Genomic DNA, 23374 nt, shown 5'->3' with positions numbered 1-23374 from the left:
CCCCCTGCATTTACAACAACCACACCAATCAAAACTCTCCAAATTTATGGATTTCAGTGCTTAGCATGTGCCCATGGGCACACACTAGACACTCACTTCACACCAATATATCATCCGGGTCACTCTCGAATTTCCAGTCTCATTTGAAACACCATTTTCAGAAAATATATCAGTCTTAAAAATAAAACGTTAAATTCGAAAACAAATCGAAAGTTCGAGAAGTGATACTCATGGGGTTAGGGTTGTAATTCGAGTCGAGCCAGGCGAATTCCGAGCTGAGCCTAATTTGAACCAAGTTTAATCGAGTCGAGCCGAGCTGGCTCGATTAATTAATCGAGCCTAAATCTTTGTCCGAACTCGAATCGATTAATTTCATGAGTCGAGTCAAGCCGACTCGTTAGCTAAACGAGCCGGTTTTAACGAGTCGAGCGAGTCGGCTCATATAATTTTACACGAGCCCAAATTTCTACCCGAACTCGACTCGTTTAATTTCACGAGTCGAGTCGAGCCGGCTCGTTTAATTAAACAAGCCGAAACTTTTGAACGAACTTGGCTCGTTTAACGAGCCGAGCCCACTTAAACGAGTTCGAGCCGGGCTAGCTCACGAGCCGCCCGACTCGAATTACAGCTTTACATGGGGTTTTAACACGGTAGGCTATAGAGATTATGTAAGTAATTAATTGAATTTCCGCGTCCAAAAGATGGTTATATATGGATTATTATTTTCATAACTGAACTCTTTTACCATCAATTTTACCCATTTTTTGAACGCGAAAATTCAATTAATCGTACCTACATAGTCTCTGCAGCCTATTGTGTTAAAACCCCATGAGTAAAACTTCTAAAACTGTCGATTTGTTTTCGAATTTAACATTTTATTTTTAAGACTGATACAATTTCTGAAAACGGTGTTTCAAATGAGACCGAAAATTCAAGAGTGACCCGGATGATATATTAGTGTGAAGTGAGTGTCCAATTTGATAATTAACCCCATAAAATATTGATAAAGAACTCCAAAATACCAAAAAATCTGAAAACTTTGACAACTCCAAAATAATTGGGGGGAAATATTGAAAATACGAAAAAAGTTAAAAAAAATTAAAATTTTCTTTTTGTGAATAAATACATTAGTGACATATTTTCATTCACAAAAAGTAATTTTCAAATAATATTTATATGGACTTTTTAATAAATAATCAAGTTTAGAAGAATTTTTGTAAAAAATACTGTCACTTTCTAAAACAAATTACATAATATGTTTCAAAAAATATTTGCAAAAATACGGCGATTGCATATGCAACTATATTTAAAACTGCTAGCAACTATATATGCAACAAGAAATGCAACTTTGAAAAAATATTTTGAAAATGATATCTATTTGCATAATATATTGCAACTATTCGCGAAGGCAAACAAATGATTACACCTATGGAGCCAATACTAATATTACAAAAGTAACCATGAAATTAACTAAAAACAAATAAAAATCGCCAAAAAACAACCAAAGTCAATTTAGTGCCGTCATATCGAAGGCGACGAGGCAGGCTGATGCCGAGATAGTCGCCGGATGGTGATAACAAACTGTTGCGATGGAGATAGCAGCGCAGTCGTCAAGGAAGAGGTTGGGAGGTGCCTCACCGACTACGAAGAACCTGCTGTTACCGTAGTAAAGCCATCAACTCCGTCCGTCACCAAACCATTCACCGCCGTGTTAGACACCTCCAATCCCCTCACGAGTTCACGACGCGCGAATCGAAACTGTTCGATAGCCGTTCGATTGTTGATGAACTGAGTTCGCTTGTACGAGTTGTTAATGAGAAGCTCGATGGTGAGGATAAGATGAAGATAAAGAAGATTGAGGTCGAGAAAAAGAAGAAGAAGATTGAGGTATTCCCTCCGTCCCATCAGATTCTTTACGTTAGTTTTGGGCACGCATTTTGAGACCCTTATAAAGTATAGTTTTATAAAGTTTTTTTTAAAAAAAATCCTGAAAAAAGGTTTGAGGTTTAAACTTTTACTCAAAAAAAATAAAAAAACAAAAAAAAACGTCATTGAACTATACTTTATAAGAGGCTCAAAATACGTGCAAACAGTGAATGTAAACATCCTGGTGGGACGAAGGGAATAATATTTTAACAATTTAATTGATTATATGTTGTAAAAGATGATATATTTGCAAGATTTTAGAAAAGTTATTATATTTACAAATAAAATCCAAAACTTAGTATACTTAGCATTGTTGACCCTCCGGCCTCCAAATAGTTGTTAGTATATATATATATAGGCTCATGATCAAATAGAAACCACTCTTAAAATAAAAACTAGAAACCAGTTTCCCTACCACTATTTATAACTACGGGTATCACTAATTTATACTGCACTAATCACTGTTTTTATATAGCATGTAAACAGCGATTTTTATTATCAAAATTGAGAAAATCTACTTATCTAAACTATTGATAATCGATTATAGATGATCAATTTCATCCGTAGGAAGGTTCTTGACGGTAGAAAGCCGCAAGAGAAGTTGTATGATGATGATAAGTAGTCGTTAGTTTTGTAAGTTATGATGGAAAGTGTATGTGACTATTGGTGATGATAGACAATGGTGGCAAGTCATGAAAACGTCTGCTAATGGTGGTAAGAGATCCATTATTACGATTTGGGTGAAGATGATGGTCATATACGTTGCATATATGTGTATATATATATTTATATCCGCGAGATATGTTATACATAAATTAGTGATATGTTAAGTACAAATTAGTGATTTCTGTAGTTAAAAATAGTGATAAAAAACTGTCCAGAAACTGGTTTTTAGTTTTTAGGCTAATTTGGTTTCTATTGGAGTAGGACTCTATATATATATATATATATATATATATATATATATATATATATATATATATATATAGGGTCTTACTCCTGTACAAACTCCTTACTGTACAAACGTACAAACCAGTGATTATGAAAATAATATTTAGTGATTAGCAGATTTTAATTTAACAAATACATACATCCATCCATCACCACCGCCACCACAATCACCTCCAATCACCACCACCACGCACGACCACCCCACCCACCACAACCACCACCACCACGCACGACCACCCCACCCACCACAACCACCACCACCCACCACGACTGCCCAGCACCACTCTCTCTCTGTCTCTCCACCATCCACCACCAACCACCACTGCCCAACACCTTTCTCTCTCTCTCTCTTACCCACCACCACCAACCACCACCACCACCACCACCACCACTACCAGCGGCTCTCTCTCTGTGGTTGTTCGCTCACCGATTAGTGCTATACACACACAAACACACACATTCACCACTTCTTTTCTCATCTCCCTCAATCGTGTTTCTAGCACTGCCCTCGCACCGGCGTCGCGGCTGCCGCCGGCTGCGCTGCACCACCACTCGGCTATGCCGCCCCGTAAGTGCTCCCCTCCCCTTATCTCTCCATCAGACCCCCTGATAGATTTAGTGATTATGTTCAATCATTTAGTGATTCTTTTCAAGTCATTTAGTGATTGTTTGTACGTTTGTACACTAAGGAGTTTGTATTTGAGCACTTACCTATATATATATATATATACAAAGGAGGATGCGGGCGTCTCTAAAATTGTTCGATTCAGTCTTCTAATTTTTCTTAAATTTCGGATAAAAAATATAGTTATAATTCAAAAAATCAGGTTCAAGAATTCTAAAAGTAATACGACTCTTTTCTTATCGAATTCTAAAGATGATACAATTCTTTTCTTCTTTACAAATCTTAAAAGCAATAGGATTACTAGCAATTATTAATAAAATACAATTTATATTTAAAATTTGTAATGTAAGTTAATATAATTTTTATTTTCGATTAGCTCATCGTCATCATCTTGAACGATCAGATACTGATTATCACCAACTTAATTGTGTTGCTTGCAACAAAAAAATAAGCAAAGATGGCACTGTGTTTTATTTATTCAAAATAACAATTATTGAACAAATATAATTTAAAAATACAATTTTTATTTTTAAAAATTATAAAATTTATAATCTTATTATATTAATTTTTTTTTAAAATTATATATCTGAAAAATAGAAACCAGAATATTCCAGAATCTCAAATTGTCTAAACAGATTTGTAGCGCTAAACTCACGTCGTTCCATGAAAAAGATAGCATCTCAATCATGAAAACATCTTTAAGATCTTCACAACCTCATTCAAATAGTATGCATGGACTTACAACCAATCTCGATAATAGTTGGATTCAATCTTATAATTTTTTTAAATTTCGAATAAAAATAAAATTATAATTCAAAAAATCAAATTCATGGATCTTAAAGGTAATACAAATCTTTTTTTATTGGATTTTAAAAAATTAAAATTCTTTTCTTATAATTTTCTTAAATTTCGGATTGAAAATATAATTATAATTTAAAAAATCAAGTTAAAGGATTCCAAAAGTTAATACAATTCTTTACTTTTTGGATTCTAAAGGTAAAACAATTCTTTTCTTATTTAGGAATCTTAAAAAGAATAGGATTATATTTATTTAAACTAACAATCCTAGATAAAATACAATTTATATTTAAGATTTGTAAGGTAATACGCACAATTTTTATTTTCGATTTACTCTCATAATTTATTAAATTTTGATTAGAAATAAAGGATTGTAAAGATAATAATCATTAAAAAAAACTAATAGCAAAAAAATTAGAGCCATAAAAGAACAACAATTCTTAACTAATAAATAGGAATTATAAAATAAAAATAATTAATAAAATAAAATAGGACATATAAAATAGGAATCATATATTGATTTTATGATAATGTAGATGATTCTTGATAAGTATTGTGTTTGGTTTGACGGCCACGGGTGGCGGCCCAAACTAATTTTTATCTAAATAATAATATTTTTTCCAATTAGTATTATGTTTCACGGAATAAGTGGCTAAAATAATTTTTTATCTATGTTACAATATATTATTTGTTCAAACGGGACCACAGTTAAAATAATTTTTATCCAATTATAATCTTTAATTTTATCATAATTAGAATAATTTTTATTAGTATTGTGTTTGACAAGAGAGCGGCTCAAACTTATTTTGATCCAAATTATATTGTAATATTTAATTTTATCATAAAAATAAAAATTATGGATTAATATTGTCTTTCACGGGAGGGCGGTTCGAACTAATTTTATTATTAGTATTGTGTTTAACAGGATGACCGCTTAAAAGAATTTTATACTAATTACAATATTCTTTTTATTAGTGATATGTTTAACCGGAAGATGACTCAAAATAATTTTTATGTTATTAAAATATTAATTCGTATCAAAATTTATACAAAATTTATTATGCCGCCGCGAAGCGCGGCTTTATTCACTAGTTTAAAATAAACAATTACTCAAACTAGAAAGTCATATTATATACTTATATATAATAAGCGTAAGGGAGATAATTTGGTCGCATGGTCCTCTGATCCAAAAGCTTATCATCCGTTGGATCTTATATTGAACAAATAAGCACCGTTAGATTGGAACAAAATTAAATTCTGTTCTAGAAGACAACTGATATCTACTTGCATGTTTATAATTCCTTTTCTGAATCCAAAACAAATTCTGTCTTTCACATGTATATGATTTTTTTTAATCCTAAATAAATATTTCCTACCAGTTTTATCCGTAGAATCATATAAATCTCATCGTCACAATTTTTTTATAATATATTTTAAAATTAATAAGCCGGATTTATGTGAGGAACAAATACAAAAACTTTTTCTTAATCCAAAATAGATTCTACCTTCTTATTGCATATTTATGATTCCTTTTCTTAATTCAAAACAAATTATGTTTATCAATTTTAATTTAGAACCATATAAATTTTTTGAAAAATATTTAAATCACATTATAATAATTTTAATATAAAATACATTTATTAATATAATCTAATAGGAGTTGGCATAACGTATTCCACTCAAAATATATTAAAATTTGATAGATAGAATTTAATACTTTGGCATGATACATACGAGAAAAGGAAATACTTGATTAAAATAATTTATTTGAAACCATTAATGGTTGTGATGATGTATTTACCAAAGTTCTAACTTACAAACAAATCATAATTTCGAATTTTATTTTATTGAAAATTTTAATTTATTATTTATAAATTAAATTTTTTCACACCATTTAAAATATATTTAAAAAGTTTATAAATAATTAAAGAGCTCCCATGCCTTGCACGGGCTATAAGCTAATAAGTGATAAATAGTCAAGCCTAGTATCTCAGTGAATGACCTTGAAAAGTTAATTATGACCTCTTCAAAATATTTTTCCCAATATTTTTTCATATTTTGATTTTTGAGATATCCCTCCATTTTTGAAATAACAAAAATTTATGACATAAAATTTAATTATATCTACTATTTTTCTCCACACATTAACCACAACCGATTCCACTTATTACTAATTATATTTAGTTTCTCGCTCCTTTGTTATTCTTAGAGTTGACCTATCAAAAATATAAAATATAATCAACCTCTCGAAAAACTCATATTCCAAGCATACCTAACTGTTGTCTATAATTTGAGCTAACCTTGCTAAATTTGTCGAACCCACACAGGTCTGAAATAAATATATAGGAAGATTGCACATCATTTATTATCATACTGAAATGATATATTCTTAAATTATTTTTTGGAAAAACCAACTAATATAACCAATATTATTGAAGCATGATATCCAACCGGTTCAACAAATTTTATATAATGTCTTGTCTTGCAGGTCCAATTTAACGTAACGATTATAACCGACCACTGGATATGGTTAATCTCTTCTGAATTATTGGCAAGCAAGAAGTTATTCACACTTCCCATCTCCAAGACACAAGAAAACCACGATCCGCGTGAACATCTGAAACAAATATCTACCCGTCCAAAACATCCCATCCAACGGCTGAGACAGATTCAAACTCCACCCCCCGGATCGCCACTCTCATCCGTCGATCAACATCTCAATCTAACTGCTCTCACTCTCCCCCCAAATCAAAAGCACCTATAAAAGCCCACTCCCCCCAAAATAAATCCCATTTCAAAACACACAAAACAAAAATGTCAGGAAGAGGAAAGGGAGGCAAGGGATTGGGCAAGGGAGGAGCCAAACGACACCGTAAGGTGTTGAGAGACAACATCCAGGGAATCACCAAGCCTGCGATTCGAAGATTGGCGAGACGAGGTGGAGTCAAGCGAATCAGTGGCCTCATCTATGAGGAGACACGTGGCGTTCTCAAGATCTTTCTCGAGAATGTGATTCGTGATGCGGTTACCTATACTGAGCACGCGAGGAGAAAGACTGTAACGGCGATGGATGTTGTGTATGCTTTGAAGAGGCAGGGAAGGACTCTGTATGGTTTTGGAGGTTAAGCTTGTTTTAGATCTGAGTTTCGGAGAATGTTAGGGTTTGGATTAGAAGAATGATTAGCTTTTGGTTATTGTAAGTAGTATGATGATCTAGGGATTGGTTGGTTCTAGATGTTGAATTGTGATTCAATGGAATTTAATGATTTGTTATCTAGAATTGAATTCACATTATATTTTGTTGATTTATTTTGGATGTGGTGCTTTCATTTCTCGAGTATTGAGCTAATTGTTGTGATTCAGTTACATGAATAAGGCCTAATTAAGACTAAAATTGATGGTCTTAGCTTTGTATTTTGCCCTAAAATGAACTTGATAATGGTGAAAACAAACAATCTGATGATTACTGGATAGATGATATTGCAGCTTAGTTCACACATTCTGTTTCTGATAGCTCCTTGGTTTATCAAAGAATCTGCAGCTTAGTTCACACATTCTGTTTCTGATAGCTCCTTGGTTTATCAAAGAATCTGGTGCCTGACACTGTAATGCATTTATTGAGGGAAATTAAGGCAAAGGTGAGGATATAAGAACTGATATAGAATTTGTTCAGAAACATAGTTATCCAGCTGATGGTTGTTAGGATTGCAAATGGCTTATGGACGAGCTTAGAATTTTTTTCCCCTGGTAAATTGGGTTGGAGAGCCAAGAAGTTATCAATTGTTTTTTTGGTTTAATCACAAGGCTCAATGACTTGATTTTGAGCTCAATTGCACAACCTATGCAGTATGACAGCATTAACCTTGACATCGGAGATTTTTTGAGAAAATCCTTTAAATTCTCTGATACTGAAGTTAGTTTGTTGAAATGATAGTCAGTTGATCGGGTCGTCCTTATCTACGTGAAAAAAGTGCTAGGCAATACAGTAAAATGTTTTTACATCGTGGTTTATATTGGCTTTCTTGGGGAATGGCTTGCAATTTACTGGCATTCTTTATTCGGTTTTGGACTAATTGAGCAGACCAGTTTCTGAAAAGAGCCACAGCAAAAGATGATGTAGCAGAAAATCTTGTACACCTTTACTTTTGGGTTCTGGCCCAGAATATATGATGGCAGTGTTGACTTGAATATGAAATGAAACGAGAAATATGAATGAAATATTATAAAGAAGTTTATGATGAAAAAAAAAAATATGAAAGAATGGAATGAACATAATCTTCCAAACATGTGATTCCCAGTTCAGAGTACAAATTCATTTCATTCTCATCCATATGTGAACGACGACTAAAAGAAATTAAAACCTAACAGGCACAAGGCAAACTGGTAATACAGAGTTTTAGCCAGTCTAAAATACAGGTCAAGCAGTTATTTCTGCATAAACAAATACCTGGATGAAATTAAAACTTGCACTATACTACCAAGTACTATCCAAGAGTGTAATAGTTACATATAAATAAACCTTAACAAATAGAATTCAGATTGTGCACTGGCAAAGAGCAAATGATAAAAAATGTCATAGTACAATTGAGTGAAAAGTTCTTAAACAGCAAAAAAAAAAGGTGCATGAAATTATACAACCAACGTTGCTTTTAACTAAAACCAACCACCAGTTCCTTAGGAATACAAGCAGTCATTTTCTTTAGTTGGGCAATTACCCGCATTGTATGACCATTGTACAGAATGCACTTCAACCAGTATGTGCGAAAGATCTGCTGGGAGAAAAAACCATAAGAAACCCCTGAGAATATTATAGTAACCTCAGATGAAGCCTCCCTCTGTCCAGCCAGAATCTGATTTGCCATTGCGGCCCTCAGTCTTATTGCTACTGGGTGCACTTTGGTAAAAACTGTCGTATCTGTCATCTTTATCGTCATCCCAGCCAGCCCAGTTGTCTCCCTCATGTGATGATGTCCCCTTCGTAGATACTTCCTTTCGAGGGGGGTCTGTAGCATCCCAATCATCCCAAGAGCCTGGGCTAGCAGAACTAACATGTTGACCAGAGGAGGCGCTAGAATTCCATCCTTTGGACTCCTGCTCGAATTCCTTATAACTGCCATTACCCTGGGTTTCATTTCTTTGCCAACCATCATTCATCCAGCCACTACTACCTTCTTTGGTGTACTCTTCGACCTTCTGTGATGCCAATGCCATCACCCCTTTCATCAGCCCCCAAGTCTTTTGGCCAATCTCACTTGTTTTTGCAGTCACGACAGTGACAGTTTCATTGACCTTGTGATCGTAGCCACCTTCTCTCACCTGTAAAAGGTAAAGGCTACTGTTAAATGAATTTCAATTTGACAATGGAATGTCGATTTCAATACGGGATGGCTGAGTCAGCAATACGTATAAAAAAACAGATATGAGATCTGCAATAAAATTCCTTTAAAGCATTGGAAAATCACTATTGATAGTTTTAAAAAAGAATTTAACTAAGAAAGACTTCAGGCACAGAATTCCTTTAACAACAACCAGGAACTTAATCTAATACATATTGCATAAGAAGAAACACAAAGATAAAATTAAATATCCAGAGACCACAGCCCCTTCTGCTTCTGTGTGAGGTGACTATCAAGATTAGAAAATTACCACAGCCCCTTCTGTTTCTTCTGTGTGAGGTGACTATCAAGATTAGAAAATTATCACACAGAAAATGAGAAAGTGATGATGAAAAATACAGTAGGTAATTTCAGTTTATTGAGGTGGTCCTTTCCATGTGTTAACAACTATAGACTAGCTGTTGTTTGTAGACCATCCAGATCCACCATAAATTATTGAAGACAGGTATGATCCTGGCGATCACATATCGATGATGGATAGATATAATAGGTTAATTTCGCACTCTGTCATTACCAATGATTCACTCTGTAGGGCGTTTTTCAGAATTCAACAGACGATGCAGCAATGTCAAAGTAACATCATCTGGTTGGGTGATTCAGTCAGAAAGAGATAAATTTACTATCGTACTTGTTAGGTGGCAAATGTAATTAAAAGAAATAGGGGTTAACAAAAGAATTAGGAATTATAAATTCATGCAAGGTCACATTTTTCCAACCATACTGAAAGTCTAATTTCACCTCAACAATTTAACGAGGTTCTCTCTGAAATGATATTTGATAAATATTAAATACCCGAACACCCTTTGATTGGTATGTTGACATGAAAGCTTCATTAGAATTAGAATCAGATACATTATATACTCAAATATGGCTGCTGTGAACCTTAATAACCTTGGCCCGTTACACATCATTATACTCATTAGCTTTTGATTTCAATATCATAACAAACAACCATATCTTTGCTATGCTTTCTGCATACTAAACTCAAACGACAGCATTAGGCCATTAACCCTATGACCCACCCAAGAAATGATAAGCTTAATATAGTCAATAGAATGAAAAGAAACAAGGTTAATCATAAGTTTATCTATTTAATTCTAGTACCATAAAATCCGATAATAATAAAAGGAAAAAAGTATAAGAGCAGATTGCTTCATAATTTTACTAGAGAACCCCTGCAAAAGCTAATTTTGTACTGTGTCATCAACAAGGACTCATTCTATTTCTGTTCTAATTCAGAGTTCTGTAAGCGACGCAGCCTTGTTGAAGTAAAATAATCTGGATCTCTGTGTCAAGTTTCAATGGGAAGAGCTATAGTTTATCTATTACGTGTCCATAATGACCATATTGAAAGGCGAGTTCACCTCACGTTATTTCATAAGGTGCTATCTCAAGAAAAACTTCGAGGGCAATTGTCAAATACATAAACAATCTCTAAGTTGAGTATATATACATGAAAGCTTGCAGATAATAAAAAAACCAGATATATTTTATGCACACTTTTGGGGTTTGTGAACTTTACTAACCTCCTCCCATCAGCCAGGTACACAAATAACTAACAGCTTTGATTTCAAACATTCTAATGAAAATTGAAAAAAAAAGTTTCTTTACCAAAGCTTTCTGAATCCACTAAATTCAAATCACATGCACTTCCATAGCCCGCCCAACACACATATAAAGCTAGTAAACCAGTGATCATTAGTGTATCTATTTAATTGAATAACCATGATATCAAAAATGGAAAATTAGCCCAAAAGCATAAACCTTTCACCTTAGAAGTTAGATCTTTGGTCCCAGCTTGCACCACAGTAGCCGCTGACTGAGCAGCCGATGCTGCAACCATAGATAACTTCCCAAATCCCTACAAAAATAAACACACAAATACACAATACCATCAACAAATCACAAAACCCCCGAAAAAACATCTGACCGACTTGAAAAACTCACCTGAGTAACAACAGACAAAACATCCCCTTGCTGATCCCTCCTAGGCGCCTGCACCGGAGTGGATCCAAACCCAACATACTTCCCACCCTGCGACGGAGCCAACCCTTCCGGCTTCGACTCATTCTCCATCATCTTCCTAGCAAAAAAATCCTCCTTCCCAGCCGCAGACGCCTCCAATTGCGCCCTCGAATAAATCTCCTGATTCGACTTCGACCTAACCACATGCCCCCCTCCGCCTCCACCTCCACCCCTCCCAAACTCCCCAACCGATCCACTCCTCCTCACATCACCCCCCGACTTCTCCTCAAAACTATCCCAACTATCCCAATTCCCCTTACTCCCCCCCGAACTCAACGGCGGCTTCTTCCCCACACTCTCCTTCACCACCGGTGGGTCCCGCCACGGCCTCCCCTCAGCCAGCGCACTCACCCGATCCCGATACACCGACGCCGCATTAGAATTATACTTAGCAACAATATCAGTCTCTTTGACAACACCATACAAAGCAAAAAAGTTGTTCAATTTATCATTACCTCCAGCCTCCATCTTCTTGAGCTGAATCTCGGACCAAGAATCCATGGTAACGGATCGGACGAAGGAGATGTGGACCCCGAGGCCGCGGTGCTTGCCGGAGCACTCTAAGCACATGAAGATGCCGTACGAGACGGAGGCCCATTGGGGGTTTTTCTGGGAGCAGTCAACGCAAGTCTTGTTGCCTGGTTGGGATTGGAGTTCGCGGAGGCGGCGCGATGAGGAAGCCATTTCGGATCACCCGGTTTGGATCCGAGATCTGTGACGGTAGAGAAAATGAATTGACTAGAGAGAGAAGGGAGAGAAGTGGAGAAGGGGTTTCTCTCTCTCTAGGAAAATTATACGAAATGCGGGTCGGTAATTGTTTACTTCTGGTTCTTATAATATGGTTTTATTTTTATTATGTGGAGTGACCTGTAATTCTTTCCTTCTCTTTTTCTTTGTTTTCGTTTGCACCCTCTAAATTAATATTTGTACCTGACAAAAATCTATACTACTACAAGTCTAAAAATGTGGAGTCTATTAGTATTATATTGTTAAACAGTTTCAAATACTAAAAACACTCATAACAATTCATTATCATATAATATTTTATTAAAAAATTATAATAATGTTATAAATAAAATTATAAATATACAATTTTGAATATCTTTTTTTAACAAGACCGTTCATATAACTCTTTTTTAACTCTAACGTGTTATATTTCAATATAAACACGAATCATTACATAACTCTTTCTATTTCTAATCTAAAAAGTTATTGTTGTCAAACAAACCAAGATTATAAAATTACGTTGAAATTCGATTGATTAGATCACCGAATCTTTCAAAGATATTACACGATCGGCTATGTTTGGAAAAGATTTATTTTTTCTGATTTTTTTAATTTTTAAATCTACGTGTACTAAATTCGGATTAAATGTACTAAAATCCTGACACACACACACAGATATATATATATATATATATATATATATATATATATATATATATATATATATATATATATATATATGGTCAGGTTCCACATAGAACCTCTTAATTTTAGAACTTTAGAACCTTCATTAAATGACAATATTTAATTCCATGATTAATGTAAATTTTCCAAAATTTTATAATTCAATCATATAACTTATAGCCTTGTACTGCTGCGGAATATTTGTTAAAGATCTTCAATAAAAATTATTACGTTATACTGCCGCGGAACATATATTAATATAATTAAAAATAATTTTATAATACAATATTTTTGTAGGAAAATACGTCATACTGCTGCGGAACATATATTAATATAATTAAAAATGATTTTACAAATTATAGGAAAATACAAATTATGCGTATACTGCCGCGGAACATATATTAATATAATAGAAAATGATTTTATAATGCAATACATTTGTAGTAAAATGCAAATTACTACGTCATACTACTGTTAAACATATATTAATATAATAGAAAAAATAATTTATAATGCAATATTTTTATAGGAAAATACAAATTACTACGTCATACTGCTGCGGAACATATATTAATATAGTAGAAAATTATTTTATAATACAATATTTTTGTAGAAAAATACAAATACTGTTATAGTACGTAAATATTATACACCAATATGATTTAATAATTATACCGATACTGCTGTAGAACATAGGAAGTATGTTATCAACTAATATAACAAGCACCATCCTCCCCATAATAATATATTTTAATGTCTCGCGCGTGTGAATCAGCTCTGGGATTCAAGCCGTCTCCGTTCTAGTTCATGATCGGTGGATCTCCGCCCAGTCCGCGGCTTACTTTTTCTTAATCTTTTTCGCTCAAATGATTTATACCTTGCTTTTTTACTTTTCTTATCTCTGCACCGTTTTAAATCGGCAACAAAGCAGCATCAGAGTTAAAAACAATTAGAAAGGCGTCCCCTGTGTTCCTGATTTTTTCGAGCTCCTGGATCCTGGTGGCATCAAAAAGGTTAACTTCATGTAGACGGTGATTAGAATCTATCCATACAAAACATCTGTATATAAATCGCAGATGTTGTGAACGAGTGAGAATCGGCTATATGTGGAGGCGGCTCAACGATTCATCACTAAATGGTGGTCCTCAAATTATTGGCTCATCTATATTCAAGATTTCGACTTTCAAAATAAAGGTGTACTCTACCCAATTCTTAACATGTTTATGTGATTATTTGTTTTATTAGTGTGTATAATTTCGTATGTTTTAAGAGTTTTGTCGTAAGATCTCGAATTTTCTTACTTTTTTGTTTTTATGCATGATAATCAATTTTTGGAGGTGTGTTTTGTTTTAATTTTGTCTTTTGATTTATCCAGAAGATGAGATAGTTGGTGAGTTTCAGTCAAACTTGTTTTGTATATTATGCGTATGATATGTTGTTTTTTAACAATTTATTCAGAGTCGCTAGTTCGTTTGCAATTGTGTTTTGAGCTTGCAGGAGTTAGAGTGTATATCGTTTGTAATGACAATGATGAGATTATGGTTATAGTATTTAAGCCCGCCTTGCGGGGCGTTATCATTTTTCTGTAATTTTGGAATTTTTTGTTTGGCATATGACTAACAATGAAATTAATTAAATGAGAAAGCAAAGTAAATGTGACTGGTGAATTAGGGATTACCTAAGATGCATATTTGAAGAAGCTAATAAGAAAATAGAGAACAAAGTTGTGGATTGTTTAAAAGAAAAACACAGAAGGTGAATACTTCATTGTACAAAGAGTAAGAATGCATCGACTGTAACATGTTTACTCTGCTGGGATCCTGCATAAATAAATCCTAACTAAAGCATTATAGAGTTGAACCTCTGGAATAAAAGCAGTATAATATAAGTTAGGGAACATAATATTATAATTCTTCAGCAAGCCATGATAGCAAATCTCAGAGCAAGGAAACACAGCATGGTACAAAGTAGGAAATAGTCTGTTCTAAGCAGTTACACAAACTAATAAGCAAGCTGAAAATAAAATAAGGTACAATAATTTTTCAACAACAAATTCCCTCAGAAGCAGCCGGTTGAACATAGTTAACAACAAAACAAATTCCATTGTGGGAAGTTGTGTTTCACCATCCATGCTCAACTAATTGTGCACCCAATTAGCCAACCTTTGTCAAAAAGCAGTTGCTTATTATTTTCATATATGCGAACGAATTGATCTTTGAATCTTGAGCATTAAATTACACACCTTAGTGCATCTCTGAGATCCCCCACAGCCTCGTGATCATGATTGATGAAAACTCTTGTTGCTGGGAAATTAGTCAACTTTGGCTCACCTACAGCATAAGTATATTAGCATTGTGAAAGCGTACAAAAAGCAGAACTAATTTGTTTGTAAACAACCTTGATCCAAATGAACTCTACAGCTTGCGATAATCACTATAATTGGATGACGGACTGCATTCTGGATTTGTGTATTAAAGTTGTGTGCCAAATCATTGTGGAGGACCACCTGTGCAGAATCACTGCAAGAAAGCGAAAGAAATTTGCTTAATTTAAAAAATTTTATAAGTAAATAGTATAACAATTTAAACACTAACTGCAAGTCAGTGATCCTAAAGTGAATAGCAGATTGCTGCTGATTGCGCCTGTTGGTAAACTCGGTAATTGGACCAACTTGTTGCAGAATTCCAACGACATCTACATAAGAAAACATACAGTTACAAATAACTATTGACCCAATGCACAGGAAATGTTGAAAGAACTGAAACAGCTCACCAATGAGATATTTGTTTTCGGTTGTTGCTTCCATTAAACCGGACAAATCAGTGAAATCAAAGACCTGAGCTGGGATGAACTCGACCCCTTCAGTGACAAATATCTCAGTCATATGATTCAACTGGATGTAGATATCATTTTCGAAGCAAATGAATTTTTTCATGGGTGGATATTGCATGACAACAAAGCGATGCACGTCATAGGTTTCTCCTTCAATAAGAAGATTCTCAAACTGCTGCAAGCAGGCTGCAGGGACTGATGCCTGAATGCGTTGTCCCTGTTGGTCAAATTTTTGCATTAGTGAAAGCATCATACTTGTATCGTTAAATCTTCTGAGGTTATGAAAACAGCACTTACTAATGCATCTGCAAAGATGAAGCTCATCCCAACTATTTCTGCATTTCCATTCATATGTTGCCACATTCTTGTCACCCGAATTTTAATCCTCCAATTAGTTGCACTGTGAGGCCTTAGGTTTGAAATCATGTGTAGTTGTAAGTCATCCATGGTGTTATGAATGTTGCCTTTCAACAAAACTGCAATTTAAAGGCAGGTTTGATTATACCTCTGGTGATGCATTATTGGTAGGTACTGTTTTAGTTTTGGCTGGGAGCAATCATCCAAAGGAATCTTCCTACTTTAAAGCTAAAGTGCTATGCATTTCTGTATTGTGTAGACATGTGATGCATAATTGTAGAAATAAGTGCTTTTGTACCTGAATTGCTCTGCAAATGTTATGCTTTTGCTTTACTCTGACTTATCCTTTATTGGTTCCCAAGTGTGTTTGATAACCTGCAACAGTACTCACACAGAAGGTGGACAAAACTAATATTGATTTTAACTGAAAATAATTAGGCGGGACAACAAAGTTTAGAGCAAAGTAAATGCGTGTAGAGCATTTCTGGAATTAACATAATAAAACAGAAGACAATAATCAGTTCCATAGTTTGAAGCAAAACAGCATATTCCGAATACATTTATATTACAAATCAGCAAAACAGAGTGATTGAATCATTGCCATATATCTCAAAGAGATTTTAGGTTAACTTCTGAGATTCCTTGATCGCCGCCGGTTGATGTCGTAGCCTGTGATCATTGAAATTTGAATAAATATTTAACAGAAATGAGGGTGATATAATGTTTTGGGAAAGAGAAATGCACCTGTGATGTTTGTGCTGCAGTGATGGAAACTACATCTCCTGCTTCAGGTGAAATATTTACGAAGCCTTTGCAAATATTAGTAGCCCAGTAGATTTGGAAACCGTTATGAATGTTGACTTCACTGATCTGGACAACCAAGCTATAATCTTTGTCAATAATAGCAGCTAGAGATGGTGGCAGCGTCTTGACATCAGTAAACTGTTTCAGTTAACATGTTAGATTCATACAATGTGAAGAACAGCGAGTGAAAAATAGCCAGGTACCTCATTAACCAAATCACTTGCTCTTTTCCCAATCATTGTACGGACTTCTCTGTCTGGTAAAATAACTTGCAGGGTCCCAGACGTATCCCCAACTTCAACATGCAGTCTAAACCTGAGTTGTCAATTAATTTTACAGGAGTTAGCAGATTTTAACAGAAATACATTTAACAATCTAACAATTAATAATAAAACTCACTTTGTTTCTGGATATGGTACGTATCTGTTGCAGCTCTCACATACTGGGCAAGGTTTTAGCATAGTTGGCTCTTTGTCACAACTTGTGCAAGCATAGTAAAACCATGGCCTTAATTGGTCAATGCGAAGCAGTTTCACGTGTGCCATGTAAAATCCCTGCAAAAGGGATCCGATATATGTGAGCAAATAAATTTTTTAGTATTGTCACTGAAAGTGTTATGTTTGTACAAAAAAAGTATCTACCTCAACCGCTTCTTTTCCCAGCTTCTTGATGTTTTCAATTGTAATATGCTGCATTTTCCTCTTTTTTTTTTCACCTAAAGCTCTTGAGGCAAAATCCGGATTTGACAGCCTAAGAAAATGATATAATATAGTAATTTTTTTGTGAGATCAAAGTTTTTTGTGAAACATCTAAAAAAGATGTAAATATGCTAACATCTTCCTTAGCTGTGATACACTGTGGTGCTTGTAGTTCAGCAAGACTTTCGTCGCATTGTTGTTAGATATATCAACCTCACCTGCATGCATGAAGAAGTGGTTGTATTTTATGTTGTTTAGTAAGTATGAATATGTACCTTGAACATTTTTACCATTGAATTTCCCAACTCTTCCTGCTGATATAATTATAATAACTGGTTTTTCAGTAGCAGTCTTCATTTGCTTGTCAAAGCTTTCACCAAACTTGTCCCAAAAAGTTACGTTCAAGTTTGAACTATATAATATATTAAGCAACAGAAATGAGCAACAAAAAAAGCTCAGATAACTCAAATGCAATTAGAATGAAATATTAACCTCCCATCAGTGATACTAAATTTCGCTTGCTTCTGTTTAATGCCATGCCTATTTGTCAGCTCGAATATGTTCTCATATTTTTTAATAATACCTACTACATCTGCATAAGATTTGAAATTATGAGAGCGCAAAAGTTATTATTAATTGGGAGGTGAGGAAATTATGTAATTACCTGCAAGGTATGTTGTCTGGTTTGAAAGTTCAAGTAGCTGGCTATGATCGTAGAAATCAAATGCATCCTGCGGTATTGTGACTCCATCATCTGCTAACTCCTGTAACACTGTGTCTTTACTAAACACCAACTGGCTCTCATTTCTTAGGACTCTGAACTTATCAGACTGGGTGTATGACTGCACCGTAAAGTTCTTAAAACTGAATACTCTCCCAATGATAATTTGATGCTGTAATTCCGCAGCAGCCTTAGTTGGAACAAATGCATGAATCCTTTGACCCTGCAAAAGAATAGTCTTGCAATATAAGTTGTATATTTGATGTTGCACAAAAAAAGCTAGGAAAGAAGTATTCTGACCTTGTGATCTAGTAGAATGAGATTGAAGCTTTTGAACTCTTCTCCAGTTCTTGTTGCACCTCTCCATAAACGGATGACTCTCACTTTTATTTTGTAGTCATCAACTCCATTCTTGAGTTTGTCAAGTGTGTGATACTGAGCAGATGCCATAATTGTTGTTGCTTGTTTTTGAAGAAGTGAGGAGACTGTATGTTTTATGCAGTCTCATATTGGCATACATGTACTAAATGACTTCACCTAACACAGCTTGCATTTAATTTAGAAATTAAATTTGTTTAAAAAAGGAACATCAAGAATAAATTAGAATAGTACAGTTTCACAGTAATAAGCATAAATATAGTTAAAGGCAGTTACAGAACTTAATAGTGAGCACAAAGTTTAGTGTTTAGAAGGAAATGTTGCACTGAAAGTCTACAAACAAAAGAAGCTTTAAAATTTTAATTCATTCTTGCAGTCTTTGGTGTAGCTTGACCACCAACAAATATTCATTTTGGTGTCTGCAAAATGAAATAGATTAATTAGTATTCATGCTGATAATAGTTTTAAATAATTATTCAAAGGCTGAATTTGTAGTAGTAAAATTCAGTTACATTTTCCACTTTCACACTCTTCAAAGGCTGAATTGGTGACGGATCTGTTGGATTGAAATCCAATGCCTCATTGATTTTCCTTGCTCTGCTCTTGATGGTGCTTGAATCTCCTGTGTTTGGAGTTAGATGAGCAGTTACATCTGTCTCAGACACCTGGTAAAAATAGCATATTAACAAATCATAGTTTCATATTAAAAATAGTTAAGGGAGATAACATACAGTCACCATAGAAACATCCTGGCACTGAGGTAGAGGTGTTTTGTTTGGATCAAAGCTGTCGCCATTTTCCTGTGCCTGCAGGACATCTAACGCCTGATAAACAGTAGAGCCTTTTTTGATATTATCTTCGCTGATAGCAAGGTTGACGGTATATTTCCGTTTCAGGAGTGAATTTAGGATTTCTGGGAATTTATCTTCCTCAGTTTCCTGAAAGAGAAAAGAATATTACCTAGTTAACACATGTTTACAGTTCATGAAACGATGAAACTGACTAACACATTACATACATCAGCACATTCTGCATGCAGATCGATGACAGTTTTGTCAAGGTTTGTAGTTATCGCTTGATCAGGAAAGATTATTGCAATTGAACCTGTGTCATCTGAGCAAAGAGTGCACAACCGAAATCTATGTGCCAAAGTAATTAAACACGTCTAAATAACAGCTGATAAAGAAGTAAATAAAAATTTGAAACGAAATTAATGTACAAAAGATGCAACCTCTTATCTGGATAGGGAATAATTCTACCACAACCATTAGTACGTGAGCATTTGAATTTTCCATTGACATGCTCTAGTTCTAAATCACAGCCTGTGCATTTCCTGAAATACCAAGCTGATTTGTCTATTATCCTTTTCACCGTCACCTCACAAAAAACATTCGCCTGCTGAAGAAATATGCAAGTAAATTAGGAACTAAGCAGTGCGCTTTTTTGCAATTTAAATACTCTGAAAACATTGTTAAAATATACCTGTCCAAACTCTGCCTTCATTCCTATGATCTCCTTGACCGTCATTATTTTCCTAGGCAAATCCACCTCACCATTTGCCGTCGGGACATCAACTATAGCAGACTCGGGTTTTTTTTCAGACATACTGTGTACATTAATAATTAATAAACATTAATACGCATGGTTAGAAATGAAGTAGCGAAAAAAATGAAGGAAGCTTAAAATACAGCCATTGCTAAATTGTTACCTCCTTTTCAACGCATCAATACTATAGTGTTTAGGGTTGATAAACACTCTAGTTGCAGGGTAATTTGAAAGATGCGGAACACCTGATTAAAATTCAGTATTTAGTAATTTGATTGGATTGACATATTTTTAAAAAAACTGACAAATAGCACAAATCACCTTCATATCGTCCAACTCGTGCACAGCATATAATGACATACAGATTTTGACTTTCTAATTTTGCAAATTCGTTTTCTAGTTGCTCCCCAAAGTAGTCAAAAAGTGTGACATTGAGGCTGGAGCTGTTAATTTTAAAGTAATAACAAACTGAATTATTTTGATGCAACGTAGTAATTCAATGTTGCAAGCGTTTAACAGAAATTACCTTCCATTTGACAGTTCAAACTTGAATATAGTTTTATCCTCATCATTTTTTTTGGTCTTAATCAGATCTTGAATATTTTTGACCTTGCCAACCATATCTAAAAAACAGTTAATTGTCATCAGTATTCATTCATTTTTGGAATTTTTGTAAAGCATAAGATAAATTTCAGTACCAATGAGGAATCTGTTGTCGTCTGCAAGTTTTTCTATTTCATCAAAATGGAATAGGTCAAAAGCATAATTCTCAATCTGCAATCCTAAGCTGTTGCATTCCTTAAATTGAGTATGTGGAGTGAAAAATATATGCCTTTTATTGCGAGCAGCTCTGAATTTCTCATCACCAAGGTAGTCTTTCACTTTGAAATTAGATATTGTGTAAATTTTCCCTTCCTTGATTTCTTTTATGAGGTCTTCACAATATTTGGAATTCGCAAAAGCATGGATTCTGGAATTCTGTTATTACATAAACTCATGCATTTAGAATTAAATTAAATGTAAAACTCAGTTAGCAGAGCATTCAATATGGCCATTGCATATAGTTATGGTAGCATACCGAATCATCGATGAGGAGCATATTCAGTCCCCAAAATTCCTGACTCTCTCTGTTTAGTCCTTTCCAGAATGATTGCACCCTCACTCTACAACTCCAGTCATATGTAGTGGAGTCGATGCTGTTAATAGGGTTGTAGGGGTTCAAGGCCATGAGTAGAGTACTGCAGTGTTGTAAATTAGTATCAATTTATGAAGCTTTGTGGTTGCAGAGGCATTGAATATACAGGCGTAAGTATTAAAAATCAAAGAAAAGGGGAGACAGCTCAAACTTACAGTTCGTGTTGCCTTGAATGTGAAAGTTGTTGGGGCTTCAGAACACTCTTTCTTCTACAAATTTGTAGTAATGTAGTGCGGCGATTTCTTTTTGGAGATCTGCGTCAAGCCTGACAATTAGACACGCATGTATGGTTAATGGTTGTGATGTGGGTATGTAGTACTTCATATGTTAGACTTTTCAGACACACTTCTCCCCATTTATTTTTTGTGTACAACGGCGGTTTCTGTGAAATGTTCACAATAATTACTCGATATTGGGAAAAGGTGGAAAAATCAGCATTATTTTAAGAATTGAAATTTATCTGTAGAAATGCGGTTTGAGTAGGGCTTTAAAAAAAATCGAAAGGTCCGATATCCGTCAGAAAAATCCGCAACCGTAGGGGAGAAAAAGCTGATATTATTTCTATCCGAAATAAAGTGGATATTATTCGTATCCTAATCCGTGATATTTGAATCCGAAATTAAATACATATATAATATTTAATTTTTATAATCTATAAGTATATGTAATTAAAATTTTATTTTATTTAGCTTTTTGTGTGTGTATATGCATTAAATAATATATTTACATAAATTTTATATAATTGTACAAATACTCAAACACTTTATACATATATAAAAATATTTTTTGAGCAAGGATCATGATTTTTTTTCAAAAATAATCGTTAATGGGGTAGAGTCATAAAAAATATCCGACATCCGTCTCAAATATCCTAGTCAGTATCCGAATTATCCGTTTGACAGCCCTGGGTTTGAGTTAAATACTAAGACTGATACGTTCATATCGGAAGAAATGAAGGTAAGGACATTATTTTTAAAAATATGGTAATAATTCATTTATATTTGGTAAATATAAATTTGACACTGTATAATCGGTATATTCGATAGCAACTTATGGTATTTTGTAATGTATTTAGCGCCAATAATTTTGTTTCGCTTTGTATTTTAGTTAGGGTTTTCTTATTGGACTTAATTTTTTCACTTAAAACCTTCTTAATGTTATTTTAGAAACCGATACATAACTTTATTTTATTACTTGCAAATGTTTTGTAAAATTATATTTTATTATGAGAATTGTACTCATGAGACAATTTGTTGGAGAGGGTAATATAGATAATTACCGTTGGATGTAAAGGTCAAATGTTAACTGTTTGATATAATAGAAACCAATATGAATTCGTGTAAGATGTAAATATGCTTTCAGTTTAATTCTTTGTTTGTCACTATCATCCGATCATTTAAAGTTAGATATCATTATTTATTAAAAGGATTTATTTAATAAAGAATTATAATCTATAGCAATCAATAGTATTTCGTAACAGTCAAATATGAGTTGCTTGGCCTAACAAAGTATTCAAGACGAAAATGTATGAATTGGCAATAATTTTTTGCCTGTACACATCACGCAATTTAGTTGAGTGTGTCATATAGGCTAGTACAGTATGATGTAAAGGTCAATTGTTAATTGTTTGATATAGCAGAAACCAATATGAATACTTTACTTGGTATTGTTATCCAATATTTAAAAGTTATATTTGAATTTTTTGTAATAAAT

At 34.1% G+C, this 23374-nt stretch overlaps 3 protein-coding genes across 3 annotated transcripts; 1 reads left to right on the top strand and 2 right to left on the bottom strand.

Moving 5' to 3' along the window:
* The first annotated feature begins 7076 nt into the window (after positions 1-7076).
* Positions 7077-7609, top strand: LOC108221993 (histone H4). Its single transcript, XM_017395866.2, has one exon. It carries the CDS (start codon positions 7115-7117, stop codon positions 7424-7426), a length of 312 nt encoding a protein of 103 aa, XP_017251355.1. The 5' UTR covers positions 7077-7114; the 3' UTR covers positions 7427-7609.
* A 1173-nt stretch (positions 7610-8782) lies between these two features.
* Positions 8783-12544, bottom strand: LOC108223248 (probable ADP-ribosylation factor GTPase-activating protein AGD6). The gene is made up of 3 exons (XM_017397403.2): positions 11644-12544; positions 11468-11557; positions 8783-9616 (listed from the first exon to the last, which is right to left on the bottom strand). Exons 1-3 carry the CDS (start codon positions 12403-12405, stop codon positions 9119-9121), a joined length of 1350 nt encoding a protein of 449 aa, XP_017252892.1. The 5' UTR covers positions 12406-12544; the 3' UTR covers positions 8783-9118.
* A 6784-nt stretch (positions 12545-19328) lies between these two features.
* LOC108221542 (uncharacterized) lies at positions 19329-21694 on the bottom strand. Its single transcript, XM_017395413.2, has 11 exons — positions 21545-21694; positions 21165-21444; positions 20993-21089; positions 20788-20909; positions 20630-20711; positions 20404-20527; positions 20153-20316; positions 19940-20060; positions 19653-19859; positions 19434-19586; positions 19329-19340 (listed from the first exon to the last, which is right to left on the bottom strand). Exons 1-11 carry the CDS (start codon positions 21692-21694, stop codon positions 19329-19331), a joined length of 1512 nt encoding a protein of 503 aa, XP_017250902.2.
* Between the last annotated feature and the right edge of the window lie 1680 nt (positions 21695-23374).

Source organism: Daucus carota, chromosome 5 (genome assembly GCF_001625215.2).
Source record: "Daucus carota subsp. sativus chromosome 5, DH1 v3.0, whole genome shotgun sequence".
NCBI classification, from domain to species: Eukaryota; Viridiplantae; Streptophyta; class Magnoliopsida; order Apiales; family Apiaceae; genus Daucus; species Daucus carota.
The sequence above is the reverse complement of the archived record's forward strand: the minus strand, read 5'-3'. Positions and strand labels throughout refer to the sequence as shown.